We start from the raw sequence: 20,645 nt of genomic DNA, 5'->3' as shown, positions 1-20,645 counted from the left end.
TGTATAGTACCAGTATTCATTTTTCTATTGTGGGTTTTTAACACCATACAACATGTTTTTTTCGTAATTAATTGAGGGCTTATTTAATAAAATCCAGTAATTGACTTTGTCAAGTTCTATATTAAATATAATTTCCAGACATAAATAATTAGTATCGTTTGCACATATAATTGCACAAAGCATATTGCTAAGAAACTGCAGGTCATTTATATACAATATGAAAAGTAATGGACCTATTAAAAACGAAGCCCTGCTGTACTCCTATTGGAGGGGATTTGCGCTGTGAACTGTAATGATCTACATAAACATACTGTTGTCCTTCAGTTAAATTATTCAAGAAATGGAATTAATCTGTTATAAACTAACTTTTCAAATATTTTTTAGAAAAACATTGACCAAATAGATATGGGTCTGTAGTTAGAACACAAGCATTTATCGACCTTTTAGTAAATTGGGATAATTTTGGCCGATTTCAGCTCATTCGGAAAAACTCCTTGTTCAAATGATACATTAAGAAAATGTGACATAAAGGAGATTGTAATTAAATGAATAGATTGCTTTACTACAACAGAGTTAATATCATCGTATTCTGGGCCTTTGTTCACCTTTCTACCTGAAACAACATTAATAATATCTGACTGGGGTATTAGATTGGATATTGGATATTGGGATATTGTGAAGAAAATTACAGTTAATTACATTTTATTTTTTGGGAACTGTTTCTGTGTGCCGATAAAACCAAAGAATAATTTTGAATGAAACAAAAACAACTCCAAGCAAGGAATTTATCATCAAATACTGGATGACTGCTCCGCCGGACAAGGCAGAAAAGTGGTCGATACCACATTCAAGATATTAACATAGGAAAAAAAATAGTAACATATTTGTATAGAAGCAAACTGTATATTAAAGGGTTAATATTTATTAACAATATCTCCCCTAAGTATGTACATCTGAAAAATCCTTTAATTTGCTGTTTCTGCCAACAACAGACAAACATTTGAGTAATCAACGGTTTCGCTCATTCACATACATTCCTAAGTCCTAAGGGGGTAATTATCCTGGGTTGATTGTCCTTGGATGATTGTCCAGGGGGATTGTTTTCCTAAGGGTGTAATTGTCCTAGAGGTTAATTATCCCGGGGATCATATTCCGGGGTATTTGTTCTTGGGGTTGTTGCTTTTATAGGTCAAACAACATACATCAATATAGAATCTTTACATACACCATGTAATAAGCCTACGAACAATAGAAGATATTTGCTATACCAGGGCCCCGTCTTACAAAGACTTACGATTGATCCAAATCAATCGTAAGTCCTCCAATCCATCGCAAGTTTGCAGCCTCCTATCTCTCATGTATAGTTGCGATTGATATCAATCGCAAATATGTTGCAAGTTGCGATTTCCCACTCACAGTAAACAATAACCAGTGGCGGATCCAGGGGGGCCGAAACGGCCGCGGCCCCCATTGGCGGCGCAAACAAAAAAAGGAGAAGGAAAGAAGAGGAAGAAAAAAAGAGAACAACAGAAAGGAGAAGAGAAAAAAAGGACAAGAGAAAAGAAAGGAGAAGAGAAAAGAAAGGAGAAGAGAAAAGAAAGAAGAGAAAAGAAAAAGAGAAAAAAAGAGAAAAGAGAAAAGAAAAAGAAAAGAGAAGCCTGGAGAGAAAGCGAAAAAGACAAGGAAATGGCACAAGTGACAGTAACTACGAATAAGGGAAAAACTGGGAGGGGGTATGCGCGTGTGAAATGCGCGCGCAAGTATAGGGGGTGACTGAGTTTATTCTAATTTTTAGGTTGTGCAAAACTGAGTCGGAATTCAGCTTATTTTTTGAAAATTTTAAGCATGCTTGTTTATGTTTAGCCATAGTGCCTGAAAAGGTTAGTGTAAAAAACACTTCTGAAAAGGCCGCACCCGGCCCCACCCAGGCGCGGATCCAGGATTTCTTAGGGGAGGGGCCCAACTTTTTTTTTTTTTTGTTCCCGAAAATTTGAAAATCGCGCCGGCCGAAAAGTCGCTGAGTATGGGGGGGGGGGGGGGGGGGGGGGGGGGGGGGGGGGGGGGGGGGGGTACAGAGCACAATTTTTTTTTTGCTCCCGAAAATTTGAAAAACGCGCCGGCCAAAAATTCTCTCAGTGGGGGGGGGGGGGGGGGGGGGGGTAGTGAGCACATTTTTTTTTTTTTGATCCTCAAAAATATTTCAATTTGCACCCCCCCCCCCCCTTGAGCGCCAGGGGGGGGCCCAACCCCCAAAAAAGGTAAAAATCACGTGATTTTACATGATTTTTTTCTCAAGGGGGGGGGGGGGGGGGGCCCGGGCCCCCCGGGCCCCCCCCCCCTGGATCCGCCACTGGCCCCACCAAACAGCGGCAGAATGTATAATCAGGAAATTGTAGGGTCATAGTAGGAGACCAGCCTGTAGGTCCCGTGACCAATCTCTGGGAACAAAGGTTTGGAAGTGTTTTTGTGTTCCCTGATCAATACCGAACAATTTTGACTTGGGCTGCCCCCTTGAAAATCCCGGGCATTTTTGTGAGGGGTCAACAAAGGTCGTACAGGGTAGAAATTCAAGTGTATTCAAATCGTGTTGATATGCATATCAAATAACTCTTCTGGTCATGAGGATTCCGAAAATGTATAGTTTGCTATATCTCCGACCTTAAATGAGGGCGCTATGGTCAAAAACGTTGAAAGGTCAACACACTTTTGACTGGTGGTCAAATTCACCAACACAGTCAACCTTATAAAATTTCATATCAAATTACTCGTCTGGTCATGAGGATTCCAAAAATGTATAGTGTTTTATACCTCCGACCTTAAATGAGGGCGCTATGGTCAAAAAGATCAATGCACGTTAGACTGGTGGTCAAATTCACCAACACAGTTAACATTGTCCGATTCTAATGATTTTAGTGTCTAATGATATGTTTTCTGACATATTAAATTCAACTAAGCAACTTTTAAATCAAAAGTGGTTGCCATAACCTTGAAATTTCCCCCAAACATATGGATAAGAAGTTGTTAAATGTTTGTCAACGAAACGGCAGCCATTTTTAATGTTCATGGTTTTCACTTTTCACTTTTTCAAGTACTCCAACAGTGCCCCATTTACTTTGTAAGAAGTGCCCCTTTTACTCTGTAAGAAGTGCCCCTTCCCATTTTTAGAGCTACCCTATTTTAACTCGGATAAGCGCACCTTTTATTTACACATGTGCCCCCTTTCCTTTCTAATAGGGGGCCCTTTTCCTTATGATATGGGCCGTTTAAAACAAAAGCCCCTTCCCTTCCCATAAACGCAAATTTTCACCTATGAAGAGTGTCCCTTTTATTCTCATAAGTGCCCCTTTTCAGCTCTGGTAAATGTCCTTTTTTCAGATACGAGAAGTTAATTCTTTTCAATTCAGATAAGTGCGCTCTTCACCTCCGATATTTGCCCCTATTCAAATCTGAGAGATGCTCGTCTTACTTTTAAAAGTTCCCCTTCCTCTCCTGATGAGTGCTCTTTTCATATCTGATATGTGCTAATTTTCACCTCTGATAACTGCCCCTTTTATTTCGAATCGTGCCCCTTTTCCTTTCTAATAAGGGACCTATCCCCTTTTCATAAATGCCCCTTTTCACCTCTGATAAATACCTCTATCAAATTCTGATGGATGCCCCTTTTCCGTCGACAAATGCCCATAAGTGCCCTTTTCATCTCTGGTGGGTGCCTCCTTTCAGGTGTAAGAAGTACCCTTTGTAGTTTGTACCTTGATACATGCTCCTTTTCTTTTCTAATATTAAGTATCTTTATCCCTTTCGATAAGTGTCCCCTTTACCACTTATCATTAAACATGTCCCTGATTTAAAGCGACTTAGCATAATTTCCCCCAAAGCTCGGTCGCTACGCTCCCTCTCATTTATAGATGATACAATTATAATTTTGTTATGTTACTTAACAAAGGTCTTTTCAGTCTTCCGTTATGAGAATGTGCGTATAACCCCAACATGATTGGGGTTTTTCCTCATTATAAGATGTCATTTTCAAACAGCGACCTCACAGATCTTACATTATTTTTATCGCTCGCTTTGATAGCTCGCGAATGAATATTCAGACCATGACACCCAGCTGCAAATTGTGATGCTTAAGCAATATCTTGTATAATATAATAAGAAAAACAAATATGGAAATCGTCCCTGATAATGTAATCACAATGTCAGGATATATACCAATGTCTAAAATGTATATTTTCGCTTTGAGATTTCGCTTTGTTGGTGCCCCCACTTTGGAAGTCGCTCCGCCGTCCCTGCTTACGTATTAGCGTCAGGAGGCGCCAGCGTCGATTTCGCGCTTACGCGCACAGGAGGGGGGAGGGGGTGGGTTATCTGAGGGGGGATGTCCCCCCCCCCCTCTGAAGCTGTTTTTTTTAAACTGGATTCATGCGATTAGATTAATACTTAAAGGGGGAGTCTGAATGGGGATGTGCCCCCCTCTAAGGCTGATATATTTTTTATTTTTTAAACTGGATTCTTGAGTGTTGGTTAATACTTTTAGCGGGAGTCTGATTTCATTTCATAACACCTGCGGGATGGGGTTGTAGCCTCTCTTTCCCCGAAAATTTAAAAATTACCAATATCCATTTTGTATATCTTATCTCGTATATTTTGGTGACAAATAATACTTTCACAACATTTATGCTCCAATTTCAGCTCGCTCGCTCGCGAAATGATGAAATCAGAAAATCGATATCAGAGCAAGAGGGTTCAGCCCCACTGATGAAAATGTTAAAAGATTTGCGCGCGAGCATAACTTGAAAACGGGGAATGTTGATATCGGACAAGAGACGTGACGTGAGCCCGCTCCTTTTCCAAAACTGTGTCCGCTTGTAATTGAAGGTACCAGCTAGTGCAGTACTTCTAATATGACCTTGTCAGTATTGGTAAGTTGAGTTGAAATAACTGTCTGCGCGATTTTCAAATTTCCGCCCAACCCCCCCCCCTCCCTATTGGAAAATCCTGGATCCGCGCCTGAATAACGTATCAGTAGTAATTATGATTTCAATTGATATGTATATTAACCATTAGGGCGTCGTTTCACGGAACCGTCATTCAAGATCGCTGACATCCCATTGAAACGCGTTTATTAAGATTGAGACACGTCTTAATAAGATGTCGTTGAACATGTACTTATTACGACTTCGTGAATCAATGCCTAGGTTCACGGGTCTACTGGGGCGACGAAGGAACCAATAAAATCGAGTCCGTCGACCTCTGGGGCAACGACAGAATGGTTCATCTGGCGACATCGTCGATTTGCCCTTGGGACCTAGCAGTCGTCGACGACACTATAATATGGACGGATCCGATTGAGGATGCAATTGGTGTAACTTCAACCAACAGCAGCAGCGGTTTCAGTTTCTACTATCAAAACACTTTCCAAGATCCACGCAGCATACATGTGTATCGAGGTTTGTATCTGATTCGTATTTCGAATACACCGTCATGAGAGTGGCATATCCACGGGGAGGTGAGGCCTGGGGAAATCTTAAGAACACATTGACCCATATTATATTTAATATCTAAATCTGTTTTTGTTTAAAATATGGTGCATTAACTACATGTATAATGAAGTTAATCCGAGGTATACCTTTTTCCTTTGTTAAACGTGATCTTAGACCTGGGGTTGGGTTTAACTGAAATAGAGTAAAGGATGGACCGTTGATTGCAGAAAGAAAAACTAGAATCAACTGTTGACACTCTCCGCCAAGGTGAAGTAAATGGGTATACGGTAGGAAGAATTTCTGCGTCTTATCATGGTAGCACGCTTAAAGCCGGGGTAATGATATGACACCAGAACCTTCCGGAAGTTAATTGATGGTAGGCCTAAATAATAAGTCTCTCTTAAATTTGCATAGGAATTCCATCATGAAAGCTTCTATAATTATTTTGATTCAATATTATAATATAATTTCAAAAGTTTGGATAGAAAATTGCCTTTTGCTCCGTCGAGTTTTTTTTTCTTTCCTGTCATCATAATTTGCATAATTTGCAGAAGAAATGCCAACAACAACGGAAGTTTACAACCCTACTACTGACCAAGCTAATCCGGGTGAGTCATAACATTGTAGTGGGGGCATTGTGGTAAATTGGTGAAGGCTCTTGACTCTCATAAGAGAGTTCCCGGGTTCGATCCTTCATATTTCCCTCTCGATCCATTTGTATTTAATAAGTCGGGTAATACTAATTACATGGTCGGTAGAATGAGCGGTAATGTAATTGCTGTAAAAACCTTGGGTAATAAGACCGATTCATTATTGCAATCGTAATCATTAACATTATCCTTATTATAATTAATACTATTATCATCAATATTAAAATGATTGTTGATGTTTTTATCATTTTATTAACATACCTTTCTCACGATTAATGTACTCTTTTTCATGAAGCCACCCTTAGGTTGAAGACATTCAGCTTCATGTTATACTTCGTTCTAGCTCCACTAAATACAGATTGAAAGTAAAAACTTAATTGAAGTGGATGATACTAAGGTAATTTTTAAGAATTACAGGACATCCATTTCTCGTGTTTGGTTGCAAATTATAAGTCTTCTTCTAAAGTTATAATTAAATTAAAATGTATTATGAACTATCAGAATTCTGAACATTATAACAAATTGTTTCGGATTATCAATTTCGGATAAAATGAAATAGAATTAAGAAGAATCCTTGGAAATTCATATCGTATTTTGATTTCGTTTTTATCCCATACAGTCGAAATACCATGAAAGCAATACATATAATATTTTCTCTGTCTTCTTTTGCACCAAAATAAATCCTTTGGTCTCAGTTGACTCTTTTTTTCCCAAAGAAGAGATTTAGCTTCATGTTATACTTCGTCCTAGCTCAACCAAATATTGAAATGAAGTCGAACATAATTAAACTAAATGATAATTATTTGCATTGATCTGAATCGATTTGAAGTACAGCACATCTTTCTTTGGAATGTGATTGAATATCAGAAGTCTTCTTCTGAAATTATAGGATTATAGTTGTTTTGTTGTCGGTAAGGTTTTGTAAAACATTTATCTAAGCTGATTTTTTTTTAATTCTCCATGAGAACATGGTGAATGAGATTGAGTTCTGGTAAAGGTGAATTGTAATGTTCGAGATCATATTTCCACTTCCATTTAGAAGTAAACCACAGAAGAAACGTCCATGAAAATAGAATTAAATATACAAGCTCGACAATAATCTTTCTCATTATGATATAGAGTTTTTGTAGGCCATCAAACACTTTTAAAATGATAACTAGGTAAATACTAGCAACACTAAGCTGTTGTGACCCAGCACCAACTTATGTATACAACTTGTATTTTTACTTATGAAATGTAATAATATACAACAATATTGTTAGAGAATTTGAAAACAAATTAAAACAACCTTTTGTGCACGGCCAAACGTGTACAAAATAAAACAGTGCAACCCTGTCCCTTGGGTGTTTCGATTGTGTGCGTTGTAGCTGCGCGCATATGATACGAAGGCAACTTGAACATAATCGATTGGGCCCGACTCCTATTAGGCACAAGGCATGAGACTGCAAATACCCTCAATTGTATATAACCAATATTGCATACATTTCGTTGTTCGATATAACATATATTCAAATCGTGCCATTATTATTTCCACTTCAGCCTGCGGCCTCGGTGAAGTATAACATTACTAGGAAAAATTTTAATTTATCGGTTCATTTATTTTGTTATATTGAACGCCGGAGCATGCAATATTTGTATAATATTATTGCATCTCAGTAATCCGAATGCAAAATATGTGCCACTCTCCACCAAGGTGTAGTAAATGGGTACCTGGTATGAATCTATTCATTGGGTGCTTTGAGCGCCGTAGGGCAGCTGGGCTAAAGCCTGGACAATAATAGTACTTTACAGGTGACTTGAGTACGTGAGCCTATGTCCTGTGATGGATAAGTGCCCAATATAAATGTAGCTAGTACTCGATGTAGTAGTAATAGTAGTACGTATAATCTAAATATACTAGAGTTTGATGCCATATAAAATATATATTCGAATTGGATGGATTTTGCAGTTGAAATAGTATGGTTGACTAGCTAATGAAGTAAAATTAACCGGCCTTAGTTTCGATTCTCCCTCCGCCTCATTTTACCTACTTATCCGTAACCATTTGTATGTATCATCGATTTCACTTATACAGTGCGTCCCAGAAAAAACGAAACCGAGAATTATCGATGTTCTATCATAACTTAATCACAACTATAATTAATGAATGATACATATTTGGAACGCTTAGAGTCTCCTCTTTCATGTGATGCTACTCAGATGATGCATATTTCCCGCATGAGTGATTAAAAGCAATTTGAAGGAAGGAAACCAAAAAGACGTTTGGCGGGTTGTATCTGAATTTCAAAGAAAAATTCACATTTCTAGAAAGTTGAGTTTCTGCCCTTTCATATGACACCTCAATCAGGAAAAATGAGCGAGGAATGACAAAGTTCTGTTTGTTTAAAGTAGTGCTTGCATTTCCATAATTTTATTAAACGAATTCGTTTTCACTGGCTGCCTGCCGTATCAATAAACGAAATTAACAAAAGACTTAACTCCGTTTCGTTGACAATCAGCCGTAGACTAGAGTCTTCATGCATGGCTGATTGTCAACGAAACGGAGTTAAGTCTTTTGTCAAATCTGCTTTTTGCTACGGCAGGCACCCAGTGAAAACGAATTCGTTTGTTAAAATTTTGAAAATGTAAGGGCTACTTTAAACAAACAGAACTTTGTCATTCCTCGCTCATTTTTCCTGATTGAGGTGTCATATGAAAGGGCAGAAACTCAACTTTCTAGAAATGAGATTTTTTCTTCGAAATTTAGATACCGCCCGCCAAATGTCTTTTTGGTTTCCTTCCTTCAAATTGCTTTTAATCACCCATGCATGAAATATGCATCATCTGAGTAGCATCAACTGAAAGAAGAGACTCTAAGCTTTCCAAATATGTATCATTCATTAATTATGGTTGTGATTAAGTTATGATAAAACATCGATACTTCTCGGTTTCGTTTTTTCTGGGACGCACTGTATTACAGATTCCACAACTAGCCCGATCCTAACTGAAGCACCTAGTACGGGTAAGTCTCTGTAAAATGACTTGTACCATGACTTCCTTTTACTATGATTGTCTAGATTGTTGCGTCATGTTTTTTATCTTGTTGATATGAAATCCAAGTGTTTCGCACGACATAACTTTCTTTATCCTCCAATTGTAATCCGTAAATGAATGATCTCTAAATGTCTTTTTTCAATCCGTACAAGAGATTTTTGAATGAAATAAATGGATAAAAGACTTTTGTTGTCAGGGACCATTTCAAGGAATCGCCTATTGACGTAGACACTTTAAAATGTCGAAGGTGGCATCTGACTGCTATATTGTCCAAAGCCTCAACCCGCCATGAACGTGGTTCCGAAAAAAAGGCCTACTGTAGTTAGTATAGATCAGAAGTTTAAATTTAAAAATTCCTTTTGCTCGGTCGTGTTTCATGTTTTTCTGTCATCATACAATGCAGAAGAAATGCAAACAAGCACGGAAGTTTACAACCCTACAACTGACCAAGCTAATCCGGGTGAGTCATAACATTGTAGTGGGGGCATTGTGTTATATTGGTGAAGGCTCTTGACTCTCATACGAGAGTTCCCGGGTTCGATCCTTCTTCAGTTGTTACATCCTAAGACAAAGGGTTTTGCCTTCATATTTCCCTCTCGATCCATGTGTATTTAATGGATACCTACCACTGCCGGGGAATTATAAGTCTTCTTCTATAATTATAATTAAATTAAAATGTATGATTAACTTTCATAATTCTGAACACTATTGAATTTTTTCGGTTTATCAATTATTGGATTAAATGGAAGAATCCCTGAAAATTCCTGACGTATTTTACTTTCGCTCTTATCCCATACGGTCGCAATACCGTGAAAGCAATACAGTTATGTTTTCTCTGTCTTCTTTTGGACCAAAATAAGTCCTTTGGTCTCAGTTGACTCTTTTTTCACAGAGAAGAGATTCAGATTAATGTTAGGCCTATACTTCGTTCTAGCTTAACCAAACATTGAAATGAAGTAAAAACTTAATTAAACTAAGTGATACTAATTTACATTGCTCCAAATCGATTATGTTGGGGACGGGGTAAAATGCAATAAATTATTGAAAATGTTTGCATTTTCTTTGTTTTTTTTAATTTATGGAAACTGCCCCCTACCCTAGCCACCGCTGCGTACAGTCATGGTTCAGTGACAAAGCAATGGCCTCGTAACTGTGAGGCCCCATGATCAAAACCGTGTCGATGTGCTATATTAGTGCCCTTTTGTGGGGCATTAATCCTCATTACTGTCATTTATGACTGGCGTAGGTCCCCTATTTGATAAGCAAAGTAGCATACACACGCTTTAGCAGTCACGCAAAACACACATTGGCAAATTATTATTCAATGAAATCTGAGAATGTATATTATTATCGAGATCAATTATATTTAAATTATTTTAAAAATAATTCCATAAATTGGGGTGAAACAAAAATATTCCAACTTAATGAGCGACGGTGTAAGGTCATACAAATCACATTTTTACCCATAAATCATATATTATTCATATTTAAGCATTCTTTTTCACTACATATATTCATTAGACCATTCTGAATAATAATACGACAAAAAATTTTGGAAGAGCCAGCTTATTCATTATGTTATCCCTTGTTTTAATAATTTCTTATGTATTTAATTGTTTGTTTAGCTTATGTATTTTATTGTTTTTGTTCTTTTATTTCATTTCTAACTACAATTCAACTATTTTGACTCCCAAAACAACCACCTAAACTTTAAACAAGACCCAATAACCCATGTTTGATCTGTTTTTAGGAAAAATGACTTTTCCATATGTTTTGTACATAAATTACGAAAATGAGCGATTTTCGGGCTGACATGCAAAGACAAAAGGTCACGTGACCTTGTAACTGTAGGTCCGATTTTCAAAAAAAAATCTTTTAAAAGTTACGCAAGACTCAAAAGAAAAAAGTCAGCGAGAGGCGGGGCGCCATCCATATGCGTTCTCGAACAATCAGACAAATCGTGGAGGGGGGCCATGATGCCCCCCCGACTTATTAGGGTTAAACACAATTTAATAAAGTGTTGGGCAAAGCCTAACTCAGTCTCTGGTTGTGTCAAAGACGCGGCGTCAAATTAGTGACGCAGGACTGTGTCAGAGAGAGGTTCGGTATTCAACGCATCATGTCAGAGTGACCTCGCGCTGAAAGTGAATTGCAAAATGAGCAGCTCAAAACAATTGGTTAAATGACCGTGATAATATGGACCCCTTGTCTTCACAATTTCCATTAGTAAAGTTAAATAAATACAATACAGAAATTACACCATTCAGCAGACAAAACACAATTTTGTTTTGGAATCAAATTGTGTACGAATACACTCTCACATGAAAAATACGATTTTTTTTTTCTGATTTTTTTTTCCGGGGGGGGGGGGGGGGGTTCTCTCATGAACTGAATATAATTATGTTTACGTTGGGATGAACGTTCAATAGATTTTTTATTTGCACTTCAGAGAGATGATTTTGTTGGAGAAAAAAATGAAGTAAAACACAATATGTAAAACATGACTGATGCAGATTTGAAGAAGAAATCTATGTATAATTAGCCCCTTGAAAATGCACTCTCAGCACTTCAGAGAGATGATTTTGTTGGAGAAAAAAATGAAGTAAAACATGACTGATGCAGATTTGAAGAAGAAATCTATGTATAATTAGCCCCTTGAAAATGCACTCTCACCATATTAAGTCAATAAATTGCAAGAACACTTAGTTGATAGTTTGATCATGCATCCATTTGATATCTTCTCGCAGGGGCGGACCTGACTTGTGACAGCGTGTCGATGACGCTCATTATGGAAAGAACCCTTCTCGAGATCGGCGACGACGCCCGCGATGTCCATTTCGAAGACGAATCTTGTGTTGCATACGACCACGACAGTCAGCATGTTGCGATCACCACCATGTACGACAGATGTGGTACTACACAAGAGGTATGGTCAATTAGTCTTTATTTACCATTGATACATCACAAAAACACTACTTGATAAGGATTCCAGTAATTCCTCTCATGAATCTGTGTTCCATTATTTCAGTGACCGTATTAATTATCTATATTTATAAGTGCTCGTAGAAGATTATTTCCCATCAGTAATAGACGTAATAGACGTATCTGGGGACCTACATGGCTAACATCTGTATCATAATGACTATATTTTGGCTAAATGAATTACACAGTGTGGTTATGATCATTGATTTAGGACAAATTATCTTTTCTAGATCCATCTATTCATGGGTCCAAGACCCAAGGTTCAATTTTTTTTTTAATATTGAAGCCATCTGTCAGGCCGAATGAATTTCTTTCCTCTTTTTTAAAATCACGGCATTCTTGGCCCAAAGGCCCAAAGAAGGTTTGAGCGTAAACCCTGAAATAGACCACCGATGTGTGGGTGGCAATAAAGGCCAAAAACGAACAGAAAGTTAGGTTCTTTGTCTTTATTCGTAATCTATTTCTATTATTTTAATTTTCTAATTTTTGGCAGACGCTAGAAAATCAGAGAATTATATTATTGTTGAGGTTTTATATCACCTTCGGCCTTGTAGAAGTGCTGTAGTATACAAGATATAGTCGGTGGTTTGATCTACATTTGCTACTCTCCAGTCAGAAGAGTTACCCGGTACGAAGAAACTATTAGTTCATTCCTTAATATCATAGCTACTGTCAAAAATAATATTATCATCATCATCATCATCGGTAAAACAGCTCAAACGGTACATTGTTACTTTTTGGTCCCCGTAACAGTTTGTCCATTAACGTTTCGTTGAATGTGCCCTCATCCCACCATTAACACCCGCAGCATAACGACGACTACATAATATTTACCAACATGGTGACGTATTACAAGCCCCGCCCTGAAAACGGAACCAATGAGCTCATCGCCAGAGAACACAATCTTAAAATTCCTGTTACTTGCTACCTGGAGCGGACACAGGTCTTGGAAGAGTCCTTCTTGCCTGAAGCAAATCTTTATGTTTTCGAAGAGGTGAGGATTCAATTACTTTGTAGCTTATCCCTTTCTAGCTCGAGGAGGATGGGGGGAGGCTTTATCACCCCCCCCCCCCTCCCCCCCCGGTTATGCAGTTTTAAAATAGCCCGGCCTTTATAGGGTTAAGTAAAGTGAGGATTCAATTAGTTTGTAGCTTAAGATGTCGTGGAACAGTGGTTCATTTCACTTGGCTATCAATCCAGGGGTTGAGGGTTCTAACCCCAGCTAAACGTCCTTTCGCAAGAACAGTGAAATCATTTTCGAGAGCCAGGAGCACCACATTTTTAGGACATTTGGGCTGAATAGAATTACCAAAGTGTGACGTCATACTGGCCAGGTTGTGAAGGTGGCTGGTTCCAAACAAATTTTGCGCTAAACAGCAGCCCCAAACACTGAACTATTCCTACTCCAGCCCGTCGCTTGAATGATTTTGCGGTGAACCTCATGTGCAGCCTCTGTTGTTTAGAACCAGTCATGGGAGTCTTCCCCGTCGTAGAAGGTCTGTCCGTCGCTGAGCGAAAACTCGCTATTAGGGACTTTTAAGGCGCCGCCGGGCACTGTCAGTGCCTTAAAAGGACGTCACATTCCCTTAAAAGGATGTCACACGTAGCGGTCCACGTTCACGTCGTGCAAATCTAAAAGTCCCTAATACTAGGTGATCTAGCTGCCTCGAAGCATGGCATCTAAACCTTCCTCAAGAACTTTCTTTTTTGTTCTTTAATTTTCTTCTATACTTTTTTTATGAATGTTGTAACGTAGATATCTCATGATTGGCATGGTAAATGACCATGGAACTGTCATGGCATATGACATTTGTTAGATTATTGTACCTAACGAAGAAGGTTTTTTTTAATTACTAATGCAAAACGTCATCTAGGCGCCATTTTTTTAATTACTAATATTGCCCATAATTCATTCATACATTGTCATGGGTAAACTTTTGGCCACAACCTTTTCCGTGCGCAGGTCATGGCAGACGCGTACGCGTGCGTCAAAATTTAAAATTGGTCAAAATGCTTATTGGACCCATATACTATATACATTTCAAGTTTTTACACGTGCCGTCCGTTTGAAATGTATTACATTTGTTGTTCTTACTTGTATAGTTTTGCTGACACTTTCCCTAGCAAATTGAATTACTTTCATTAATTATTGATTTCAATTTTGCTCATAGACGTTCATTTAACCTCAAAATTGACCTACGCGCGCTTTAGCGAAAATTGCCGAAAGCTGTAAAAACAAATTAGTAGCTATGTTAAATCCCCTATAACTCTTCAGAATATATACCCCAACTTTTCTATCATGTTATGATAGGATATGAATTAAAGATGCGATTTCATGTATCGCGTATGCTTTGACATCACCACAGTGCCACTTAAAGGAAAACAATATTGAATTTGGTTCGATTAGGTAATATCTGCCGTTTTTCCGCCCCCCTCCACTGTGGTAAAATACGGTAACGTTAACCTTTTTTAAACAAAAAATGTAAATGGGCCCTGGCAAACACAAGTAGAAAATGTGATTTTTTTTAATTTTTTTTTTGTTTTTGTTTTTGCTCAAGGGGGGATGTTAAAAAAGGAGTGTTCACTTCCCGCCCCCCCCCCCCGTTTACCCACACAAAAAATCGGTCGGTGCAATTTTTAAACGTATAATTTGAAATATATCTCTCTCAATGTGTACTCACCATTTAGGTAGGGTACGGTGATTTCTCGCTAAACCTTGACCGGTATACAAACCCAGGCTTCTACCAACCTGCCAACGATTCCGGCGAAGTTACGCTCGGTACACCGCTATACTTCGGCGTTCGCCTGACGTCCGTCACGAACCTAACGCTTCTCATCGAGTCGTGCTGGGCAACAAGCTCGCCGGACCCACGAGACGATCACCGCTATGATATCATCGAGAATGGGTAGATTATTTTTGTTCTACCTTTGCTTACTCTGTTTTAATCTGATCCTGTTGATTCTTTAGTGGAATATACCGATTGAGGCTTTAATAGCTTCCCTCTATTTTTCTATGGACTCGGGTTTTCTCTTTTTCCTGTTGTCAATGATTTCTTCTTCTTTTTGGTAGGGGGGGGGGGGGTCGCAGATTCTTACATTTCATCCACCAACTAAGAGCAGTGCACATCTTCTCATTTAATGACATCGACTGTGTCATTCCAAAGGGGCGAACTGGCTATGGGGGTCTTAGAAGTTTCCCACTACAGGTCGCCTGATACGATATCTTGAAGCCCTGTCGAGTTGTACTCTGATGGCCGGTTGATATGTGTCCTATAGGTCGATTGGGCACGTCGCATCAATATTCTCAACGGAGTTTCAGTCCTAGTCCGCTCCTGCATTACCCTAAAGCTTAATAAATGTACGACGTAAATCATCATGAAAGCCAAGTTATTTTTGATAAATGTATTTGTGTTTTGTAGATGTGCCGTGGACAGCACAACAGTCATCTTCAATTGGGCCTATCCAACTTTCAAGGGATTCAGTATCGATGCTTTCACCTTCATAGGCGATTACGACAAGGTGAGTGTCTACAATGGCCCTTTGTTCCTCTCGTCTCCGTTACAGCCGATGCGTCATTTATTGACGTAGTACTGCGTTAGTGATTAGTGCGGTCTCTGATGCGGCACGTGGGAGTGTCAAACAGTGATTTTTTTTAAATAAACGGTTGACTTCACTTTTTAATACCCCCACCAATAGGGTTTATGTTCATAGACGTCGAAGACCTAGGGTTAGGGTTAGGATTAGGTTTAGCGTTACTTAGGTAACTTAAAGTCTTCATATTTAGCTTCATTTATGGAGCGTTAGGTAAGCTATGGATGTCTGGTGGGGTTTTATAAAGTTGCTCTGAACGGTGCAGACAATTAGTGCAAACGAGAGCATGGGCTACTTGACATAACCAGAAGAAGCGCAGGTAATAACGCAAACGACATGACACCTAATAGGCAGCTGGTGCTTTATTCTAAGCTCTACTGACGTAGGAATGCGTCAGCAACTGGCGCAGTCTTTCACATGGCAGTTGTGAGAGTCATCACAAAATTTCTGAATGCAAAATTACAGTGCAAACAAATCGTCCTTGTTTTCACGAAGTGACGGTAGTGAGGAAAATCGTAACGCAAAGTGAATGCAATTTTTTTTCACTACCGTCACTTCGTGAAAACAGCGACGAAATATTGACTCGAATTAGCATTGCATGCAAAAAATTCCTTAAGGGTTTTGATTAATATAATGAAATTAAGAATCAATAGTACATTGGGAAAAAGGTTTTTAACTGGTAGGGGGGGGGGGGGTTCACAAATAACATAAAAAAAACTCCCCCGCCCCCCTACCCCCTGGCAAAAAAAGAATGTGGAGAAAAATGGAGGAAAAGTAAGGGGGAAAAGGGGATTTAAAAAAAAAAAAATTTGTGTGCTAAAGAAAGCAACAACAAAAAGTGATTTTACCGATGGCCCAAAGTCAGGGACCTGGATGCTCATCTCACGGTAATTTAATGCCTAAAACCCCTAAACTCCTGGGGGTTCCGTCCCTGGACCTCACACCAATTAGTGACCTACCAATGCCACAAATAAGGTACCAAAATATGCTCATCTGACCGTAATTAAATGCCTAAAACCCCTTGACTTCCGGTGGCTCTGCCCCCTGGACCCCACCTAGTGCCCTAAAGCGGACGGTTGGATGCTAATCTGACGGTAATTGAATGCTTAAAATCCCTGAGCTTCTGGGGTCTCTGCCCCCTGGACCTCACGCCAATTAGTGTCCTGCCAGTGTCACAAATAAGGTATCAAAATATGTTCATCTGACCGTTATGTAATCAAATGCCCAAAACCCCTAATTTCCGGGACTCCACCCCCTAAGGCCCCACCAGGGGCCCTTAGGCGGGCCCCTGGATACTTGTCTGACCGTTATAAAATGACTAAAACTCTTGAGCTTCTGGGGACTCCGCCTACTGGACCCCACGCCAATTAGTGACCTGTCAGTGTCACAAATAAGGTACAAAATATGCTCATCTGACCGTAATTTATTGCCCAAAACCCCTGAGCTTCCGGGGGGTCCGCCCTGGACCCCACGCCAATTCGTGTCCTATCAGTGTCACAAATAAGGTATGCTCATCTGACAGTAATTAAATGCCTATAACCCCTGAGCTTCTGGAGGCTCAACCCCTTGACCCTCGCCGAGAAACCTTCAGCGGGGCCTGCATGTAAGAGTGGGGTGATGTTTTTTTGTTTGTCTATCCGCCCCCCCCCCAAAAAAAAAGGTTTGTTGCCACTGCCGGTGTCACCATTACGTGCCAATATTTGGCTCGCATAATTTCAAATTTGCCCCCCCCCCTAAGAAATCCTGGATCCGCGCCTGGTTGAGTAGGTCTACTGCATGATAGGCAATTCTAGACGTTATGCAATCCTTAGAACCACTTCACACTAAATGATTCTCCTAGTCTTATTGAAAACAAAATTGGACACACACAACAACAAAAATGACGACAAAAAAATCCCCAAACCACCGTAAATTTAGAAGATCCTCCTGATTTTTAAAGAAATGGCAATCACATTGGATATTGCAATCTAATGAAACACCATCTTCCTGATTTAGGTTCTAAATAATGATTAGAATACTAACAAGTCGGAATGTTAGTGTATTTAGACAATCGCACTATTGACGTCACTACAATACTGAGCCGATTTAGCTGGTGTCTTTCCAAGAAGGCTTGGAATGGGATCTTTTTAAATTTAAATTTTATTAATCACATAACTATTCCGATCATATTACAAGAAATGATTTACATGAAAATTAAAATCCAATGATTTTTCGATTACTGAGTCCAAATCGGATCGTAGTCAGATTGTGCAGCGTGCAGTTGGCATTACATTCGAAATGTGTGATTGTGTTATAATTTACGACAACTTATCATTAGCGTTAAACCATCTTTCATGTCGTAAAGATGTTTTACATTATTTTTCATCATTTAACTAACTCCGTCCTCTTTCAAAACAGGTTTACGTCCACTGCTCAATCTTGATCTGTGACAACAATGACTCGGGCTCCCGCTGCGCCCAGGGATGCCTAGCCCGATCTCGTCGTAGTCTGCAGCCTACAGGCTCCCGATCAAAACCTCATACCATCACGAACGGACCGCTCTCCGATGCCTCGCGCACCCAAAGGGTTATGTTGCTTGATAGCGTTGATGACGGTGAGTAGTGTCCGTAGAGTAAATAATATTCCACACATATTTGACTGAAACCAATAGTTCTCCATATGCTCTCACTCGCACCAACTTGCCACGATTAAGTTGACACGACCTTTCTCCGACGCAGTCTTTACTCAGCGTATTTTCCGCCCGCACTAGTCGACCGCAACCCAGCTTCCGCATCTAAACCGCGCGGAATCTAATTTTTATTCTCGATTGTAAACCAACAACCCTTGTAAAAGGTCACAGATACTCCGAGTGCTAAGTTAGAGCATCCATACAGTCAACTTACGCTACCTTACCCTTTAGTCATGTTATCGCGTTACTCCTGGAGAAATCCAGAAGGAAAAACCAGTCGGCGTAAAGGTCGGCGTAGCTAACACGACTATCGTTGACTATACGCCGACCTGTACGCTGACCTTACCGTATTTACGCCGACTAACACTAAACACTACCTTTGCGCCCATCAAAAATACCATGTGTGAACACGGCCAATGCAAGCAGCTTACAACGAGTGGTATGTGTAGCAAAGGTTCAATGATTTCCTTCGGCATGATCAGTCGACCCAGGATTTAGGTCAAATGTTTGGATTTGTGTTATTTTGTTTGTCTATTTTAATCGTATCCGTATATATCCCCTGATTCAGTTATCGACCCCTCCTTCAATTCACAATTTCCCACGGGTCATCTGACAAATTATGAGGGATATAATTCATCGAGATATACTTCGTGTACGTATAAATCATTTTCGTAATATAATTGTTGCTAGGTAGGACAAACATTATGGTTTGACCTATCTAACAACACAGAATGTATGCAATTCGCATTATACCTATTGAAATGCTATTTTTTGTAAACAAAAATAATTTGTAACGAGGAACTTTCAAAAGATTTGTGCTTCAAGTTTGATTGCATTACAAAAAGAGCCTATTCACCTGTAACGAGCAACATAGCCGTGTTTACACGATGGCAATTTTGGTCGGCGTAAGGTTCGTGTTTAGAGCTAGTCGGCATGAAATATGGTGAGGTCGGTGTAAAGGTCGCCGTAGTGATCGTCTGAACGATAGCCGTGTTAGTAACACCGAACTTTACGTCGACCGATTTACTCCTGGATTTCTCCAGAAAGTAGCGTGCTAACACGACCATGTGGATGTTCTCAATCTGCACTCGGAGTATATACGACCTTTCACGAGGGTTGTTTGTTTACAATCGAAAATTAAAATTAGATTTCGCGCAGTTTAGATGAGGAAGGTGAGTTGAGGTCGACTAGTGCGGACTCACCGCTTCCAGGATCGTTTCCAGTGGGAGTGCCCCCCTCCCTTTACCTTTAAAAAGAATCACATCAATGTTTAGCTTACTCATTCAGAAATGCATAAAAATGTACCATAGAGCATCTTAAAGTTCATTATTTCCGGTGCGATGTTTGCGTAGTATAAATGTAGGTATATGTCCCGGGATATTTATATCGTTCGTATTAGGGCTATTATTGTTATCATTATTATTATTGATGTCTTTGTTGTTAGTAATATCATGTTAATTTTTCGTTCCCTCTCCAGGACTCGAATCTCATGACCCTTTGATGATCGTGGGTGTGAGCGCCCTCTGTGTTCTTATCGCTCTTACTGTCGTCAACGCGCTGATGAAGGTACGCATGCGTCGTCCTCGCCCCGAGCAGATTGGCTATCGCAGAGTGGGCGTTACTGAGCAGGACTAATAACGGATGAAGAGAGAGAGAAAAAACAAGAAGAAGAAGAAGAAAAAGAAAAAGCAATCCCTTTGATTGGAGTAAACTTACAAGTATAATTTTAAAGTGCCAAAGCTCCTCTTTGCACTGAATCATTTTGAATACCCGTTGTTTATCCCCGAACTTGTGTTGATAAAGAAATCTCTGAAATAGTTAAACCTTTGGATTCAACCATTAAGATAAGTGCTATGACTTTTGATTAATGCAGCCTCTTGATGACGGATATCTTATTGGTGATCTGAAATTAATGAGTGCTTCTTATTTTTCCCCGTACAACCTTGTTTGTGTGATAGCCAAACATAAATATAAGAGATACTTTTAGCTAGAAGTACGAAGCCTAAAATTAATGCATATACGCATATATGAGTATGTTGGTGATCTGAAATTAATGAGTGCTTCTTATTTTTCCCCGTACAACCTTGTTTGTGTGATAGCCAAACATAAATATAAGAGATACCTTTAGCTAGAAGTACGAAGCCTAAAATTAATGCATATACACATATATGAGTATGTGTTATATGCTTTCACATGCATTTCTAGACAGATGTTATCAAACTAAGTTTTAAATTCTTTTTC

General features: G+C 39.3%; 1 protein-coding gene across 1 annotated transcript; it reads left to right on the top strand.

The window, feature by feature from the left end:
- Nucleotides 1-11,917: 11,917 nt before the first annotated feature.
- LOC755024 (ZP domain-containing protein) lies at nt 11,918-20,174 on the top strand. The gene is made up of 6 exons (XM_030997916.1): nt 11,918-12,089; nt 12,954-13,139; nt 14,834-15,051; nt 15,565-15,664; nt 18,134-18,329; nt 19,882-20,174. The coding sequence occupies exons 1-6, from the start codon at nt 11,940-11,942 to the stop codon at nt 20,037-20,039; spliced, it is 1,008 nt and encodes a 335-aa protein (XP_030853776.1). The 5' UTR covers nt 11,918-11,939; the 3' UTR covers nt 20,040-20,174.
- The last annotated feature ends 471 nt before the right edge of the window (nt 20,175-20,645 follow it).

The sequence above is a fragment of the Strongylocentrotus purpuratus genome, unplaced genomic scaffold (genome assembly GCF_000002235.5).
Source record: "Strongylocentrotus purpuratus isolate Spur 01 unplaced genomic scaffold, Spur_5.0 spur5_scaffold_4, whole genome shotgun sequence".
NCBI lineage: Eukaryota > Metazoa > Echinodermata > Echinoidea > Camarodonta > Strongylocentrotidae > Strongylocentrotus > Strongylocentrotus purpuratus.
This window is presented reverse-complemented; position numbering and strand designations above follow the sequence as displayed.